At 45.5% G+C, this 15,461-nt stretch overlaps 1 protein-coding gene across 1 annotated transcript in view; it reads left to right on the top strand.

Moving 5' to 3' along the window:
- Positions 1-15,461, top strand: part of PGF (placental growth factor) — a 196,255-nt gene that overhangs the window by 121,973 nt on the left and 58,821 nt on the right. Inside the window, exons 3-4 of the mRNA XM_086937506.1 lie at positions 8,348-8,544; positions 13,469-13,542. Coding sequence (XP_086793632.1) covers positions 8,348-8,544; positions 13,469-13,542 — 271 coding nt within the window. The remainder of the gene's footprint in view (positions 1-8,347; positions 8,545-13,468; positions 13,543-15,461) is intronic.

Raw genomic sequence — 15,461 nt, 5'->3', positions numbered from 1 at the left:
GAATCCGGACTGCGTATCATGCAGCAGTTTATTGGAGTCTAGGTAGCTGGATAGCTGTTTCTGCACCTATTTCTCCAGAACCTTGGCTGGTGCTGGGAGTAAGGAGATGGGTCTGAAATATTTTAGTAAAGCTGGGTCTGCAGCCTCTTTTTTGAGGATAGGTTGAATGAGTGCAGTTTTCCAGACAGACGGGTAGGTGCCTGATTTTAAGGATACGTTTCACAGCAGATTTAACGAAGGGTTAATCAGGTGGGCCAGTAATTTGAAAAACCTCGCCGGGCAGTGGTCCATGGGAGAACCGGATTTAGTTTTTTGCAGTAGCTTGAGCGAGGTGTCAGGGCTGATCGGGCAAAAGTATGCCCATACTACTGTGGGAGGGGGTAAAGGTGTTTTAGGGCTCTCAGTCTCAGTAAATGAGGCATAGATATCTTGAATTTTTTCTTCAAAAAAGAGCGAGAGGTTCTCACAGAGAGTTGCAGACGAGGTGATGTTACTCTTCATTGTTTCAAGTTCATGAAGTTTTGGACAATTTTAAAGACTTCTTTAGTAGAATTGTCTGATAATTTTATTTGGTTGGCTATATGATTTTTTAAGGTGAAACGTTTTAGTTTATGAAATTGGTTCACTGTTTTCCTGTAGATGTTTTTCATTTTGATGCTATAGGATTTGCGCCATGTCCGCTCAAGTTTTTTGCAGCAGCTTCTTTCTGCTTGTAGTTCATGTGTGAACCAGGGGGCGGAAGGTTTATGCCTGGCTGATTTCATGATTTTCATTTTAGGGATTTAAGATCATCATCAGGACAATGAGTGAGCAACCTGAAATATCTACTAGGGCCACTTCCCTAGGGGAGGGGGGTGGGGTAGTGGTGGAGGCGGTCTGTGGTCAGTACAGGGTAGTTCTTCTCATCTTCAAGCGTGTTTCCTCTTATGTGTGTGTGACCTACTCCCAGCCGGGAATGGTCTATGAGGGCAGTCTCGTTACGTCTGCTCATAGAGACCCCAAACCTAGGTTTTATTTTGGTCTCTAGTACAACATTCAGTGGAAACAGACCCCCAAGCTGTATTTGTTCTCTGTTACAACATGCATTGGAGACAGACCCAACAGCCTAAGGGTTTCTTTGTCCTCTGTTACAACACGCAGTGGAGACAGACCCCAAAGCCTAATGGTTTCTTTGTCCTCTGTTCCAACACGCAGTGGAGACAGACCCCAAAGCCTAGGGGTTTCTTTAGTCTCTGTTACAACACGCATTGGAGATGGACCCCAAAGCCTACGGGTTTCTTTGGTGTCTCTATTACAACACACAGTGGAGACAGACCCCAAAGCCTAGGGGTTTCTTTGGTCTCTGTTACAACACGCAGTGGAGACGAACCACAAAGCCTATGGGTTTCTTTGGTGTCTCTATTACAACACGCAGTGGAGACAGACCCCAAAGCCTAGTCTAGGGGGTTTCTTTTGTCTCTATTACAACATGTAGTGGGGGCTGACCCAATCGATTGCAGGATTCTTTGGTCTCTGTTACAAAATGCGGTGGAGACAGACCCCAAAGCCTAGGGTTTTTTTTGGTCTCTGTTACAACATGAAAAGGGGGCTGACACTATAGTCTGCATGATTCTTGGTCTCTGTTACAACATGCAGTGGAGACAGACCCCAACGCTTATGGGTTTCTTTGTTCTCTGTTAGAACACGCAGTGGAGACAGACCCCAAAGCCTAGGGGTTTCTTTGGTCTCTGTTACAACACACAGTGGAGACAGACCTCAAAGCCTAGGGGTTTCTTGGTCTCTATTACAACATGCAGTGGAAACAGATCCCAAAGGCTTCTTTGTTCTCTGTTACAACACGCAGTGAAGACAGACCCCAAAGATTTCTTTGTTCTCTGTTACAACACGCAGTGGAGAAAGGCCCGAAAGCCTAAGGGTTTCTTTGTTCTCTTTTACAACATGCAGTGAAGACAGACCCTAAAGCGTAAGGGTTTCTTTGTTCTCTGTTACAACATGCAGTGGAGACAGACCCCAAAGCCTAAGGGTTTCTTTGGTCTCTGTTCCAACACGCAGTGGAGACAGACCTCAAAGCCTAGGGGTTTATTTGGTCTCTGTTACAACACGCAGTGGAGACAGACCCCAAAGCCTAGGGGTTTTGTTTGGTCTCTATTGCAATATGCAGTTGCATCAGACCCCGAAAGGTTTCTTTGTTCTCTGTTACAACATGCAGTGGAGACACACCCCAAATCCTGGGGTTTTATTTGGTCTCTAATGCAACATGCAGTGGAGACAGACCCCAAAGCCTAAGGGTTTCTTTGTTCTCTGTTACAACACGCAGTGGAGAAAGACCCGAAAGCTTAAGGGTTTCTTTGTTCTCTTTTACAACATACAATGGAGACAGACCCCAAATCCTAGGGTTTCTTGGTCTCTGTTCCAACATGCAGTGGAGACACACCCCAAATCCTAGGGTTTTATTTGGTCTCTAATACAACATGCAGTGGAGACAGACCCCAAAACCAAAGGATTTCTTTGGTCTCTGTTCCAACACGCAGTGGAGACAGACCTCAAAGCCTAGGGGTTTATTTGGTCTCAGTTACAACATGCAGTGGAGACAGACCCCAAAGCCTAGGGGTTTTGTTTGGTCTCTATTGCAATATGCAGTTGAAACAGACCCCCAAAGGTTTCTTTGTTCTCTGTTACAACATGCAGTGGAGACACACCCCAAATCCTAGGGTTTTATTTGGTCTCTAATACAACATGCAGTGGAGACAGACCTCAAAGCCTAAGGGTTTCTTTGTTCTCTGTGCCAACATGCAGTGGAGACAGACCCTAAAGCCTAAGGGTTTCTTTATTCTCTTTTACAACATGCAGTGGAGACAAACCTCAAAACCTAAGGGTTTCTTTGTTCTCTGTTACAACACGCAGTGGAGACAGACCCCAAAGCCAAAGGGTTTCCTTGTTCTCTGTTACAACACGCAGTGGAGACAGACCCCAGAGCCAAAGGGTTTCTTTGTTCTCTGTTACAACACGCAGTGGAGTCAGACCCCAAAGCCAAAGGGTTTATTTGGTTCCTGTTACAACACGCAGTGGAGACAGACCCCACAGTTTATGGGTTTCTTTGGTCTCTGTTACAACATGCAGTGGAGACAGACCCCAAATCCTAGGGTTTTATTTGGTCTCTAATACAATATGCAGTGGAGACAGACCCCAAAACCAAAGGATTTCTTTGGTCTCTGTTCCAACAAGCAGTGGAGACAGACCTCAAAGCCTCGGGGTTTATTTGGTCTCTGTTACAACACGCAGTGGAGACAGACCCCAAAGCCTAGGGGTTTTGTTTGGTCTCTATTGCAATATGCAGTTGAAACAGACCCCCAAAAGTTTCTTTGTTCTCTGTTACAACATGCAGTGGAGACACACCCCAAATCCTAGGGTTTTATTTGGTCTCTAATACAACATGCAGTGGAGACAGACCCCAAAGCCTAAGGGTTTCTTTGTTCTCTGTGCCAACATGCAGTGGAGACAGACCCTAAAGCCTAAGGGTTTCTTTATTCTCTTTTACAACATGCAGTGGAGACAAACCTCAAAACCTAAGGGTTTCTTTGTTCTCTGTTACAACATGCAGTGGAGATAGACCCCAAAGCCAAAGGGTTTCTTTGGTTCCTGTTACAACACGCAGTGGAGACAGACCCCACAGTTTACGGGTTTCTTTGGTCTCTGTTACAACATGCAGTGGAGACAGACCCCAAAGCTTATGGGTTTCTTTGGTCTCTGTTACATAATACAGTGGAGTCAGACCCAAAAGCCTAGGGGTTTCTTTCGTCTCTGTTACAACACGCAGCGGAGACAGACCCCCAAAGCCTAGGGGTTTCTTTGGTCTCTATTACAATACGCAGCGGAAACAGACCCCAAAGCCTAAGGGTTTCTTTGGTGTCTGTTACATAATGCAGTGGAGACAGACCCCAAAGCCTAGGGGTTTCTTTGGACTCTGTTACAATCCACAGTGGAGACAGACCCCAAAGCCTAGGGGTTTATTTGGTCTCTATTACAACACGCAGTGGAGACAGACCCCAAAGTCTAGGGGTTTCTTTGGTCTCTGTTATGACATGCAGTGGAGACTGACCCTATAGTCTACAGGATTCTTTGGTCTCTAGAATTATAGCATTCAGAGTGGACAGACCCCACAGTCTACAATAGTCTTTGGTCTCTGTTACAACATACAGAGGGCAGGGGACACACACCATAGATCAAATGTTCCATTTGTCTCTGCTAGAATCTGTGGTGGGGACAGACTTCATGATCTATGAATTCCTTTTGTCTGTTCAACATGTTGTGAAGACATTGACAGTAGACTACATTGCCATAACTCCCTTCTGTCTCTCTTACATGCGCTATCAACAGACTCCATGGCCACTCCTCCTGTTTCTTTTACAACTTGAGTTGTGGACCAGCACCGTTGTCCATTGGTCCAGATATGTCTCTTGTAGACTACATAGAGAGTGCAGACATCAGTTCCCCCTGCTACCTCTGCTGCGCTGCATACTTTTTGCACAGTGTAATGTTTGTCAAATGCTTAGCATTTTGCCGCTTTTTGCTGTCTTTGTTTACCGAATGTTGTCAATTTACAGAATTTTTCCCAAGTCAGGTGTTTTGGTAGGATTTTGAAATCTTCCACTAACCTTTGTTTGCGTCTCCTATTCTTTTTGTGTAGATTGTTCTTTGCTTGTTGGGTATTTCCCAGTGGCGGGTCTTTAGAAGGGAATAATTAATCTTATAACCTTTCATTAATCCTTGTTGGTTTGTCATTGTGGATGTGAATTTAGTTGGATTGTGCGTTTCAGTGTAATTCTCTCCTTGGTGTGTTTTGGGTCTCCAAGTCATGTGTGTTGATTCTGTATGTGTGTTTGGTGTGTGTGCGTTAGTGCATCATTTTGTGTGTGTCAGTTCTATGTGTGTGTGTGTGTGTTTTGTCTTGTCTTGTCTTGAAGATGATCCTGAATCTCCAGGATCGAAACGTTGTCGACTCCTCAGCGCAACTGATGGTACCAAACTTCTTGTGGTTCATTTAAATCGCTCAGTCTTTACCTACGCAATCATCGTAAATTATTCTTGTTGAACCACAGAGTCCTCTGTACATAATTCACAATTTTTGTCACCGTGCGCCTTTCGCTGATTTCACATTGTCACTTGCGTCGCCACTTGCATGTGTCTCGACCACATTTCTGCACCAAGTCCAATTCGGGCAACCTATGCATTCTAAGCCTACAGTGCTGCTACAACTGTACCGTTTTTAGGTCTCGGCCTGCGAAAGACTGCGCACATGCGCAGTCTCGCTGGCGAGACTTAATGGGATAGAGAGAACATCACTAGCGAGGTTAAGCCCCGCCCCTCTTCTCCATTGGCTGGCCTCCTAAACGGTGGCCAGCCATTGGAGAAGAGGTCCTAGTGACGTTCTTCTTTCAAGTTCTTTCTATCTAAGCCCTGTCCTTTTCAGATTGGGGGGTGTGTTTTCCTGCTGAAGTAAAACATTTCTTATCTTCTTTATGGGTCCAGATGGCCCCATAATGAAGATAAGGAACCTTTTAAGTAAGCAGGAAAACACACCCCCCAGTCTGAAAAGGACGGGGCTTAAAGAGAAAACTTGCGTCATCTCGAGTGCTTGTTTCCCTTATTTGTCTTCTAAGCTGTTCCCAAATGCGGTAATGTATGATCTTGCACACCCTTAAGTGCTGCCTTCCCCACAATCCCTGGGTTAGTCCCTATTACTTTCAAAGGTCCCTGTCCTCCCCTATTATCAATACCACTTCAGTTTTTGGCTGCATCTTAGTCTCGCCGCTCGTTTTAGACCGATTATTTTGCTTCATTCTGTGTGCTCCGTTCTCCCCGCCTTCCTTTTAGTATTGCTCCCAAACACTCCTCCCTTACGTACTTGCTCCTTCCTTCCACTAGTGTTGCTTGTTGCACTCTATAGTCAACATTTCCGCCCATACCCTCCGACGACTCCTCCTTGCTACCTCCCTTGGGACCACCATCCCGTTATTAACCCTAAGTTGTTTATCCTTCCCCCTCCTAACCGTCGCCCCGGTTCTTTTTTCTATCGATTTTTCTCACCCGCCTCCTTCCGTGACCCCTCCTTTGTGCTTCTTCGAATCAGGCGCCGCGGCGGGCAGCCCTATCTCTGCTGCCCTGGTCCTGGCAGCCCATGCAGAGAGGCCCGGGAGAGCCCGTGCTACCGCCGCCGCTCAGACACACCACGGTGAGTGCGAAAGAGCGCAGGCCGCTAAGGGGGAGCCCGGTGCTGGGAGGGAGGGTTACCAGCTCCCACTCCCTGTGGGCGAGAAGGCCCCGCCTTTCTTGAGGGAAGAGGGTATCAGACATACCGGGACAGAGGTCCCCAGTGTACATATCAACACCACAAGGGGGAAGGGGGAGGTGGCGAGCAGTACTACCCTGCCATCATAGAGGGGTGGACTGCAACACAGGACCGTAGGCCTGGGGCGGTGCACCATGAAGAGAAGGCGGCCGGATTATACGGCACATCATCGTGGAAGCCCGGATTGGAGGAGGGTTTTTAATGTAGAAAAATGCGTGTGTGGTGAGGGGGATATTGGTCACATCACTGTCAGTGGCACAAGGGAAGGAAGGGTGTTCGATGCAGCATCCTCGAGAATACTCTTGTGGGCTGGAGTCACTGGATGGAGGATCCTGTGACAGGGAGTGTGAGTTGCTGGGCATCACCCTGGAGGACAAATCATGGATGGTGACATACACTTACCTTTGTGTGGCAAAACATTTGGGTGCGGAAGGGCATATTAGTCTTGGTGGTAAAGGTCAAGAGAAGCAGAAGCATAACTCTAGCGGATACTGTATGAGAGACCGCCCCACCCCAATTTGCATTGCTATTTCTGCAAGACACGACATTGTTTGGTTCAAACAAGGGTCTGTTGCTGCATTTTATTAAGTCACTTTTTGTGTGTGGCTGGAATTTGCAACCATTCATTCGAATGAACTTCTCCAAAGTTATCTAAAATTTGAGATAGACTTAAGAAATCCACGATAGGGGGAAGCCCAATGACTATTTGAGACAGTGTATAACAGTGGCTAACATCGCATTGTGATATAGGTCTTTCCTTGCATACATTTATGTGATAGTTTATTTATTATATAGTGCACATCCCTGCTTCCCAGTGTTCTGTGTATACTCTAAGAAAATAGATTAGGGTAAGAAAAGGGCCATGGGGAATTTGAATTCCAACATTTACATTGTTGTTGGCAAAAAGGGAAGGTGGATCAACTATGTACTTTTCGAGTGTTTGGGTAATACCCATGCAGACAGAAGGAGTTACAAATAGGACATGGTGATCAACAGTGTCAAAGGGGCCCAGAAAGCAGGTGTTATCCTTATTGGAGGTATTCGAAGTGGCATTGATTACTTGCCTTTTTGCATTTCAAACGCTGCTATAGACACACAGTGGTTGGATAGGTGCTATAAAATCGCTGTGACCATTGTTTTGATGGAGTTTCGGGAATAATGTGCTCAGTGACCATACAAAGGTAAGGTAGTTGAGTAATATGGCTGTATTTGTTGATGTGGGTCATAGTTAGATTTAGGCATCACTGACAGCATCTTCCCCACCTACTGGCCAAATGCAAGATATCCGTGAAGTGCTAGGTGTTTATTGTCCTGGATGTACAGCAGTCAGAGTGTTAAGTTTAATGTTTGGGAAATAAGTTGTCTTACTAAAATGTTTATGAGAGACTTTATTATGATGCCTGGGCAGGTGAAAGAGGTTTGTTCTGTGTGTGTGTGTGGCTCTGTGTGCTTGTGTGGCTCTGGGTGTGTATGTGTGTGGCTCTTGGTGTGTGTGTGTGTATGTGTGTGTGGCTCTGTGTGTGTGTGTGCGGCGCTGTGTGTGTGGATCTGTGTGTGTGTGTGTCTCTGTGTGTGTGTGTGGCTCTATGTGTGGCTCTGTGTGTGTGTGTGTGGGTGCAAATGCAATAGATCTCGCATTTGCAAGAGATTAAGCTATTGGCATTGTAAATGACAATGCCATTTATTTATGTTTTCAAACCCAACACATAAATAAAAATGTTGTCATTTACAATGCCAATAGCTCTAACTTTTGCAAAGGCGAGACCGTTGCAATGTAAATGCTTGTTAATTTTTTACTTCAGTTATATGATGCCATGTGCACATTTTCAAAAAGTATCATGAGTCTCCCTTTTTCCTTCCTTGTAATGTATTGCACACACTTGCTTAATTGACTCCCTTAATGATACTAGTTGAGATATTGTTGCCTCTTGTCGTACATCTGGAAGAAGCATATTTGGCAGCCCCAGTGTGACTGACTCTTAGCCGTTTCTCCTACAGCCCTGCCTTTCAGTGATGTCTTGCACCGCAGTGTCTGCCGACCGCTTGAGAAGTTGGTGAACATTTTGACTGAGTACCCAGGTGAGATCGATCATATGTTCAGCCCTTCGTGTGTCCCTTTGCAACGCTGCGCTGGATGCTGCGGGGATGAGCGACTGCAGTGTATAGCAGTGGAAACGGCTAATGTGACAATGGAGGTAAGAGGTCCCTGATTCTAATGACCTCCAAAGCCATTATTCAGCTCTGTGTATGTCTCATGCAGGAAAGGCATAAATATCAGCCAAGCAAGTTAAGCTGATGACAGCAATAATGGTATCATAAGGGGTGACTGCAAGTGGAGCTGAGGACATCAGCAATGCATGTAAAGTGACTACAATCGTATCCTAGCGTAAGAAATTGGGGTATTAATTGAGAGCGGTGAGAGCCCCTCTCAAATAATAAACACAATCCTTGTCAGGGTGGATCACAAAATTCACTAAATAAACCTGTGCTTAACCTTTTGTTACTTGGCACAAAAGCAATCAGGCTTAACTTAAAGGGCAATGTTGTGAAGTATTACACAGCACTCACACAGTACTATAGTGAAAACTCAAGAAAAATCCCAAATCAATGTGAAGGAAATAGAGCAAATTACAATAAATAAAATTACACAAAACAACAAAAAATCATTAGGTAGAACCAGAGTTATGCATTTTTAAATTCCAGGTAAAGATAACCCGAAGATGCACAAAGCACACCACTCTCGGTTATCTGGTTGCACTGGACGAGGTCAAAGTCACAAGTTGAAATTAACCATGATAGGGCATGGGTCGGATACAGGGACCAGGTTCATCTCAGTGAGGAGTTTATCTTTTTACACAGTCCATTTCCACACGAGGAGCTTCAGCAAGAGCTCCATGTTGGAAGAAGCAGTAAAGAAACTGCTGTCAGCGCGAAGAGCAGGTTGCTGGCAGAGCTTCACGTTGGCGACTGATGCGGGCGGTCCCTGCTGATGTGAAGAGCAGGTCCCTGTTGGTGGGAGGCGTGGAGGTTGTTTGTGGTCACTTGACGCCCCAAACTTCTGGATTTTCACCTGGAGTTCAGTTCTGGCAGTTTTGAAGTAGAAGGGGTACACTCTGTCAGCAGCCCAGAGTTCAGGACCTGGGAGTCACCTCATGGGGCTCAAGACAAATTCCAGTTGCAGCCAGCCTCAGGGCTCAGGCAGATCTAGTGGTGTTGGTTAGCTAGGTAGGTGGAGGGAGGCCTTGTTGTGTCCATCTAGCTCAAACTGAAGCTCAGACAATTTACCCTTAGAGTCACTACTGGTTTCCTGGGGTCAATGCAAACAGGTCTTCAGACATCAGGGCTGTCTTTCTTCTAAATCTTCCATATTGTTTACCAGTAGCGTTCTGATGAGAGGTTCTGAGGGTGCCACTTGTATATTCAGTGCCAGCCTGCATGTGAGGTCCCTCTTTTTGTCTACCCCTGAACTAGTTACTGTCAATTTTCCCCTCCCCCTGGGTCTGGCTTTAAACTGTCTAAGTTAACAATGGGTAGGCAGGCCTAGGTGTGGACTGCATTTGTCACTGACTGGGCAGGCAGCTTCAGTAGTCAAGAAGGGGTGGGCACAGCCCTCAGACTACTCTTTGTGCTCCCAAACCGGAGTTATCACATGAGTGTAATAAGGTAATCTAGTTTTTAGTCTATGGGAGAGTTAGCCTTGCAACAGCGAAAAATTACCTTGGGAGATTTTCATTGCCAGGACATGTAAAACTTAAGGACACATGTCCTACTTTTTAGATACCATGCCATGTCTGCAATTAACACGAAAGCAATAAAAACACAAATGCTCGAGCCAGAATGACTGGAAAATCCTCTGGGTAGTATTCCATTCTATCATTTTAGCTTGTCTGTTCCATTGCAGAAGGAGGCTGGCAATTTGAAAATCAGTCTTACCATTCTCTCTCTAAACGGAAAAGTCCAGCTCAAATTGCTGGCCCTCGTATTTCCGGCTCAGGACTTTAAGCAATTTGAGGAATTCTTTGGCCTCATCAAGAAGGGGTCTAAAGCACAGCACACTCTAACCATACCACTCCCACTTACAGAGACTCACTGATCTAATAAAAGGTAATGGACGGAACTGCTTAGCCAAATCCTCTGGTGGGGAATGCATGCTTGAACGGGTCTGCCTGCCCCCCTCCCCCCACACCCCCATCCTCCCCTCCCCAGGGGGGAACTGCCTCATGGAAAGATGGAGCCACGATGACAAAATATTCTAACTATATGGAAATGTGCAGAATGTAACGTAGTATATAATATTGAGTTATTAACCCTCCATCCACCCTTTGGCAAGGTGGAGGGGGCAGAGGCAGACACTTGGGAAGCTGTAGCTGTGTCCTGTCCTTGTGGGTGGGTATGGGCTGCAATTTCCCTTTAAGGCTTTGAGGCAAGGCAGGGTAGGGAGTAAATATACCCCCCCCCCCCAACCGTGGGCTAGACAGTGGGGGCACTGTGAAGAGCCCCCGTGGTCCTGCCAAGCCAGAGGAGTCTGGGTCCAACTCCTTTTTACTTTGTTTTAATCTCTTTCTGACCTGTGAAACAGTGGGCAAGGCGTACTCCCCCATTTATGAATCATTCAGCATCAGCTCTCCTGCTAAGCAGTTTCTTGTATTTCTTTTTCTTGTGTTTTCCTCACATTTGTGAACATTGGGAGGAAAACACTTGTAAGTGTAAGTGCACCTCTGCAGAGGATTTTACATACTCATCGTGTTCGAATTTTCTAACATCAATGAGTTTACAGGTAGGTTGAAAAATGTACATACTTTGACTTGCGTACTGGGCACTCACATTTTGCCTTATATCTCCAAGACATCAGAGCGGTTTAGCATCAAACCAAGAAAAGGCACTGAATTACTGAAAGGCCACCAACTGCCATAATTTTTGCAAAGTCAGAATTACGCAAGGAGAAAAAAAATACTAGGGAAATCCCTTAAAGCCTAGTGTAAAATGTTTTGGGACCTCTGCAGATTTGTCTTAAGGAAACAGACTCATTATGGATACAGAAATCATATTTCCTATGGAGTGCGGGATCAACCTTAAGTATAACTATGTGAACATATATTACATGGTTATTTGCGCAAAATGCAGTTATAAAAAAACCGTTATTTTAAAGGAACCAGTGAAAAATGGCCATATTTCAGTGAAATGACATCCAGTGGCAGCCGCTGGTGGAGAGGGCAGCAGGTTTGGTAGGGGAGAAGAAATAAAATATAAGAATTAAAAAAAAAAATACTTACCTGCTGCCCCGCTCCGCTCCCGGTGATGGCTGCATCGCTGTTCCTCTCGGCAGCCAACGGCCGGAAAGGGATGGGCCCTCGGGGTACAGGCTCCGCACCCAATCCAGGCGGGGCTCAGACAGCATAAATAAAATAATAACATTGCATTATTATCATTTTATTTATAGTCTGCTGGCACAGGCTCTGGAGCGGCGCTCCTCCGTCATTATGGAGGAGCCGCCACTGATGACATCATAATGAAAGCCTCTGCAGAGCTTCACCATTGTCCACTCTTTATTTATTAACCTATAAATACAAGCTAAAAACCTAAACTAAACCTGTAACAATCAAATTGCAATTACGACCCATTGTTAGCTGAACATTCCATGAATATCTTCAAATATATCTGAGGCTATCCATTGCACATGCTTTATTTTGCAGAATGTTTGTGAAAGTTCAAAATCTGAACATTCTAAATGCAATCAAGGAGGTATTGGTAGCTGCACATTGCAGGAATAGCTTTACAAATCTCTGAACATATCCACTTTTTATTATTTAATCAACAGTCGATTCATGAAAGCAAAACCTTAGTTTATCACTCAGGGCTTATTGTTATCTTTACCTTACTGACAGTAGCTGAACTTATCTCTGATTTCTATAGCCACAATAGGTCTTTTAAGAAAGCAAAACAAAGCATGGTTTATCTCATATCCTCTATTCTTCATAATGAAATACCTTGATGTAGTCATTAGTTGTTTTGTTTTTGAGATACAAGCTCCCACTTTGGAAGCTTGTTTCAAAAAACAAAAACTTTGTAAACGTTTGGTCGAGGGCTTTCAAAACCAACAGCGGCCTTCCACCAAACTTTTAGCATATTAAAAGGAACCCCATTCATGGCGGTCCCTTTCACTGTACAGCGATGACCACAGAGCCAGCAGCCATCTCTAAATTTGATGGACAGATTGCCCTTGGGATGGCGAAGGTAATGCTCTCCACAATCTTGATGGACACTACTCCATCTGCCAAACTCCAAATCCGCTCCTTAGTTTTCATTGATACAGTGTCTGCATCATCAGATATTCCTTCCTGCTTAGGTCTTCTGTGAAAATAGAAGTATACTTGGTTGTATTTTTCTGACCTTCCCTGTTTGTACGCAAGGAAGCAATTCATTGTTTATCCTTTTGGAGCCTGTAATGTCTTAGTAATTCTCCAGAGGGTGATTGCATCTCTAAACGGACCCCTGCTTGATCTTCCCTTATCTTGGGTCCAGAGGATGACACAGCATAAATACTCTTGTAGGGAGGATGTGTGTAGATTGTCTGGAGGCTGTGTGTCCATAATATAAGCAAGCTGTATGCCAGATTTGTGTGGGCTATTGGAGGGTGTGTGCATGGTGTCTGCAAGCTGTCTAAATGCAATGTGTCGACTGTGAGAAGGCTGCGGGTAGGTTGAGTATGGCGTCTGTGTCTCATGTATGGTGCGTACAGGTTATGATCTGGTTATGTGCAGGATGAAAGCAAGATGTGTTTATGTTGTGGGCAGGCGCTGTGGGCAAGATGGGGGCAAACTCAAGCCGTACGCAGGATGTGTGAATGTTGTTTTCAGAATGAGTGCAGGTTGTGCACATAATGTGTGCAGGATATATGGATAATATGTGTAAACTGTGTGCAGACTGGAGGTGATCTGTGTGCAGATTGTATGCCTTATGTATGAAAGAGACATACAAGCTGTGTTCACTGTTAAGCCTGTGTGTGGACCTTGTGAAACATGCAGGGCGTGTAAAGGATATGTGCAGGGTGTTTCCAATAGTAGGGACTGCTTTGAAATATTGGTTAAATACATTTGACCATTCTCTTCTATATTTCAGCTCTTGAAGGTGCTGCCTGGACAAAATGCATACATGGAGCTGTCCTTCATTGAACACAGGCACTGTGAGTGCAGGTATGGGACCCTGTTGAGGACACAGATCTTGTCCAAGGAGGGTCATTCGTGAGTAGACTCTCTCTGTTAGGGTACTTTATCACGATTGGCACTACTGGAGGGAGGGAGCGCACACGAACAGAGTGTACAGATAGGTACGAGTGAGGGCATTGCACCCTGCTGTGGTCCTGTAGCATTGACAGGCACTGCGGAAGGTAGTGCATGCTTCCGGGGACCTATAGCGATTCGCAGGGCACTGGAGCTTGTTCAGTTAACATTGCCTGGACCCTGTAGGGGTTTAAGAAAAAGACCCCACTGCAGAAGTCCGAGAGCAGTGAGGGTCACTGCCGACAGGAAGCTCACAGGATTGGTTCTTAAGTCACATACAGGTAATGGCGATCCAATGAAACTCGCACTGCAAAGCTTTTACAGGGCATGGGTGGAGCTGGCTCACACTGCTGGATCCCTGCAGTGGTAATAGAGCCCTGCAACGGCTGCTGGGAGCTGGTGGGGCTAGCTCCCGCTGCTGGATTCCTACAGCGGCAACAGAGCATTGTAGGGGCCCTGTAACACATACAGGGCACTGGTGGAGCTAGTATGCTGCGGGATTCCTACAGCGGTAACAGAGATTTAGCTGTGGCCCTGTAATATCTACAGGGTACTGGTGGGGCTAGCTCACGCTGCTGGATTCCTACAGTGGCAACAGAGATTTAGCTGTGGCCCTGTAATATCTACAGGGTACTGGTGGGGCTAGTATGCTGCGGGATTCCTACAGCGGTAACAGAGATTTAGCTGTGGCCCTGTAATATCTACAGGGTACTGGTGGGGCTAGCTCACGCTGCTGGATTCCTACAGTGGCAACAGAGCATTGCAGGGGCCCTGTAATATCTACAGGGTACTGGTGGGGCTAGTATGCTGCGGGATTCCTACAGCGGTAACAGAGATTTAGCTGTGGCCCTGTAATATCTACAGGGTACTGGTGGGGCTAGCTCACGCTGCTGGATTCCTACAGTGGCAACAGAGCATTGCAGGGGCCCTGTAACACTGACAGAGTGCTGATAAATGCAGCTTAAGTGCTGAAGTCCTGAACACTGTGAGAATACAACTTGCGAATATTCATATGGTGAAGCTCTGTAACTCTGACAAGGGCACTGATAAAGGAAGCTCAGATAGCACCGAGAGGACAACTCAAAAGTTATAGATGGAAGAACTTGAATCAATTTGGGCCACTGAAAAATAATTGGGGCACATTCCATCAATTTGAACTTTTCTGTGTCAATAGGGACAGGAACCAAACACATGCAAATGGGTGTTGACCCTACAGAAAAATTGACAGTCTAGTTGGATCCTCTACAGTGCGCCTTCATCTCTGAGAATCATATCACAAACAATCACAGTTGTGTTGCTGACTTGCTGGACTCATCAGCGAGTCCTAATATCGAATGGGCTGTGTACTCCTTGCAGGAAAACCCTTTGCTTCCTATGGTATCTCACTTGGACAACGCAAAAGGAATGGTTGGAAATGTTTGAATCAGCCTAAACCCCTGTTAAATACTCTGGGCACAGTTGTTTAATTTATTTTTGAGGTTGCTGGAGCCATTACGGATAAATCAAATGCAAATCAGTCTTGGCTTATCCACAAAATGGCACAGTCCACACCCAATTTCTAATCAATCTCCCTTCTACACTGAAACACAAGCAAACACAGATGTAATCCACCCTTGTTGCTAAATAATAATAAACTAGAATGCATTCTGAGTAATTTGTGGTGTTTCAGATTGCACAAAGGTTGTCTGTTGTGAGGCATATTGTGGGTTATTAATAACATACAGGGGCTAGACTCCTGTCCATTTCTTACCACTGTTTTGCTTTCTCGTCACTCTTCCTTGCTTCTTATTTGGGCCCCAGCTTGTCACTCTTGTGCTTGCCCCATCAATAGA

Source organism: Lissotriton vulgaris, chromosome 9 (genome assembly GCF_964263255.1).
Source record: "Lissotriton vulgaris chromosome 9, aLisVul1.2, whole genome shotgun sequence".
Lineage (NCBI taxonomy): Eukaryota > Metazoa > Chordata > Amphibia > Caudata > Salamandridae > Lissotriton > Lissotriton vulgaris.
This window is presented reverse-complemented; position numbering and strand designations above follow the sequence as displayed.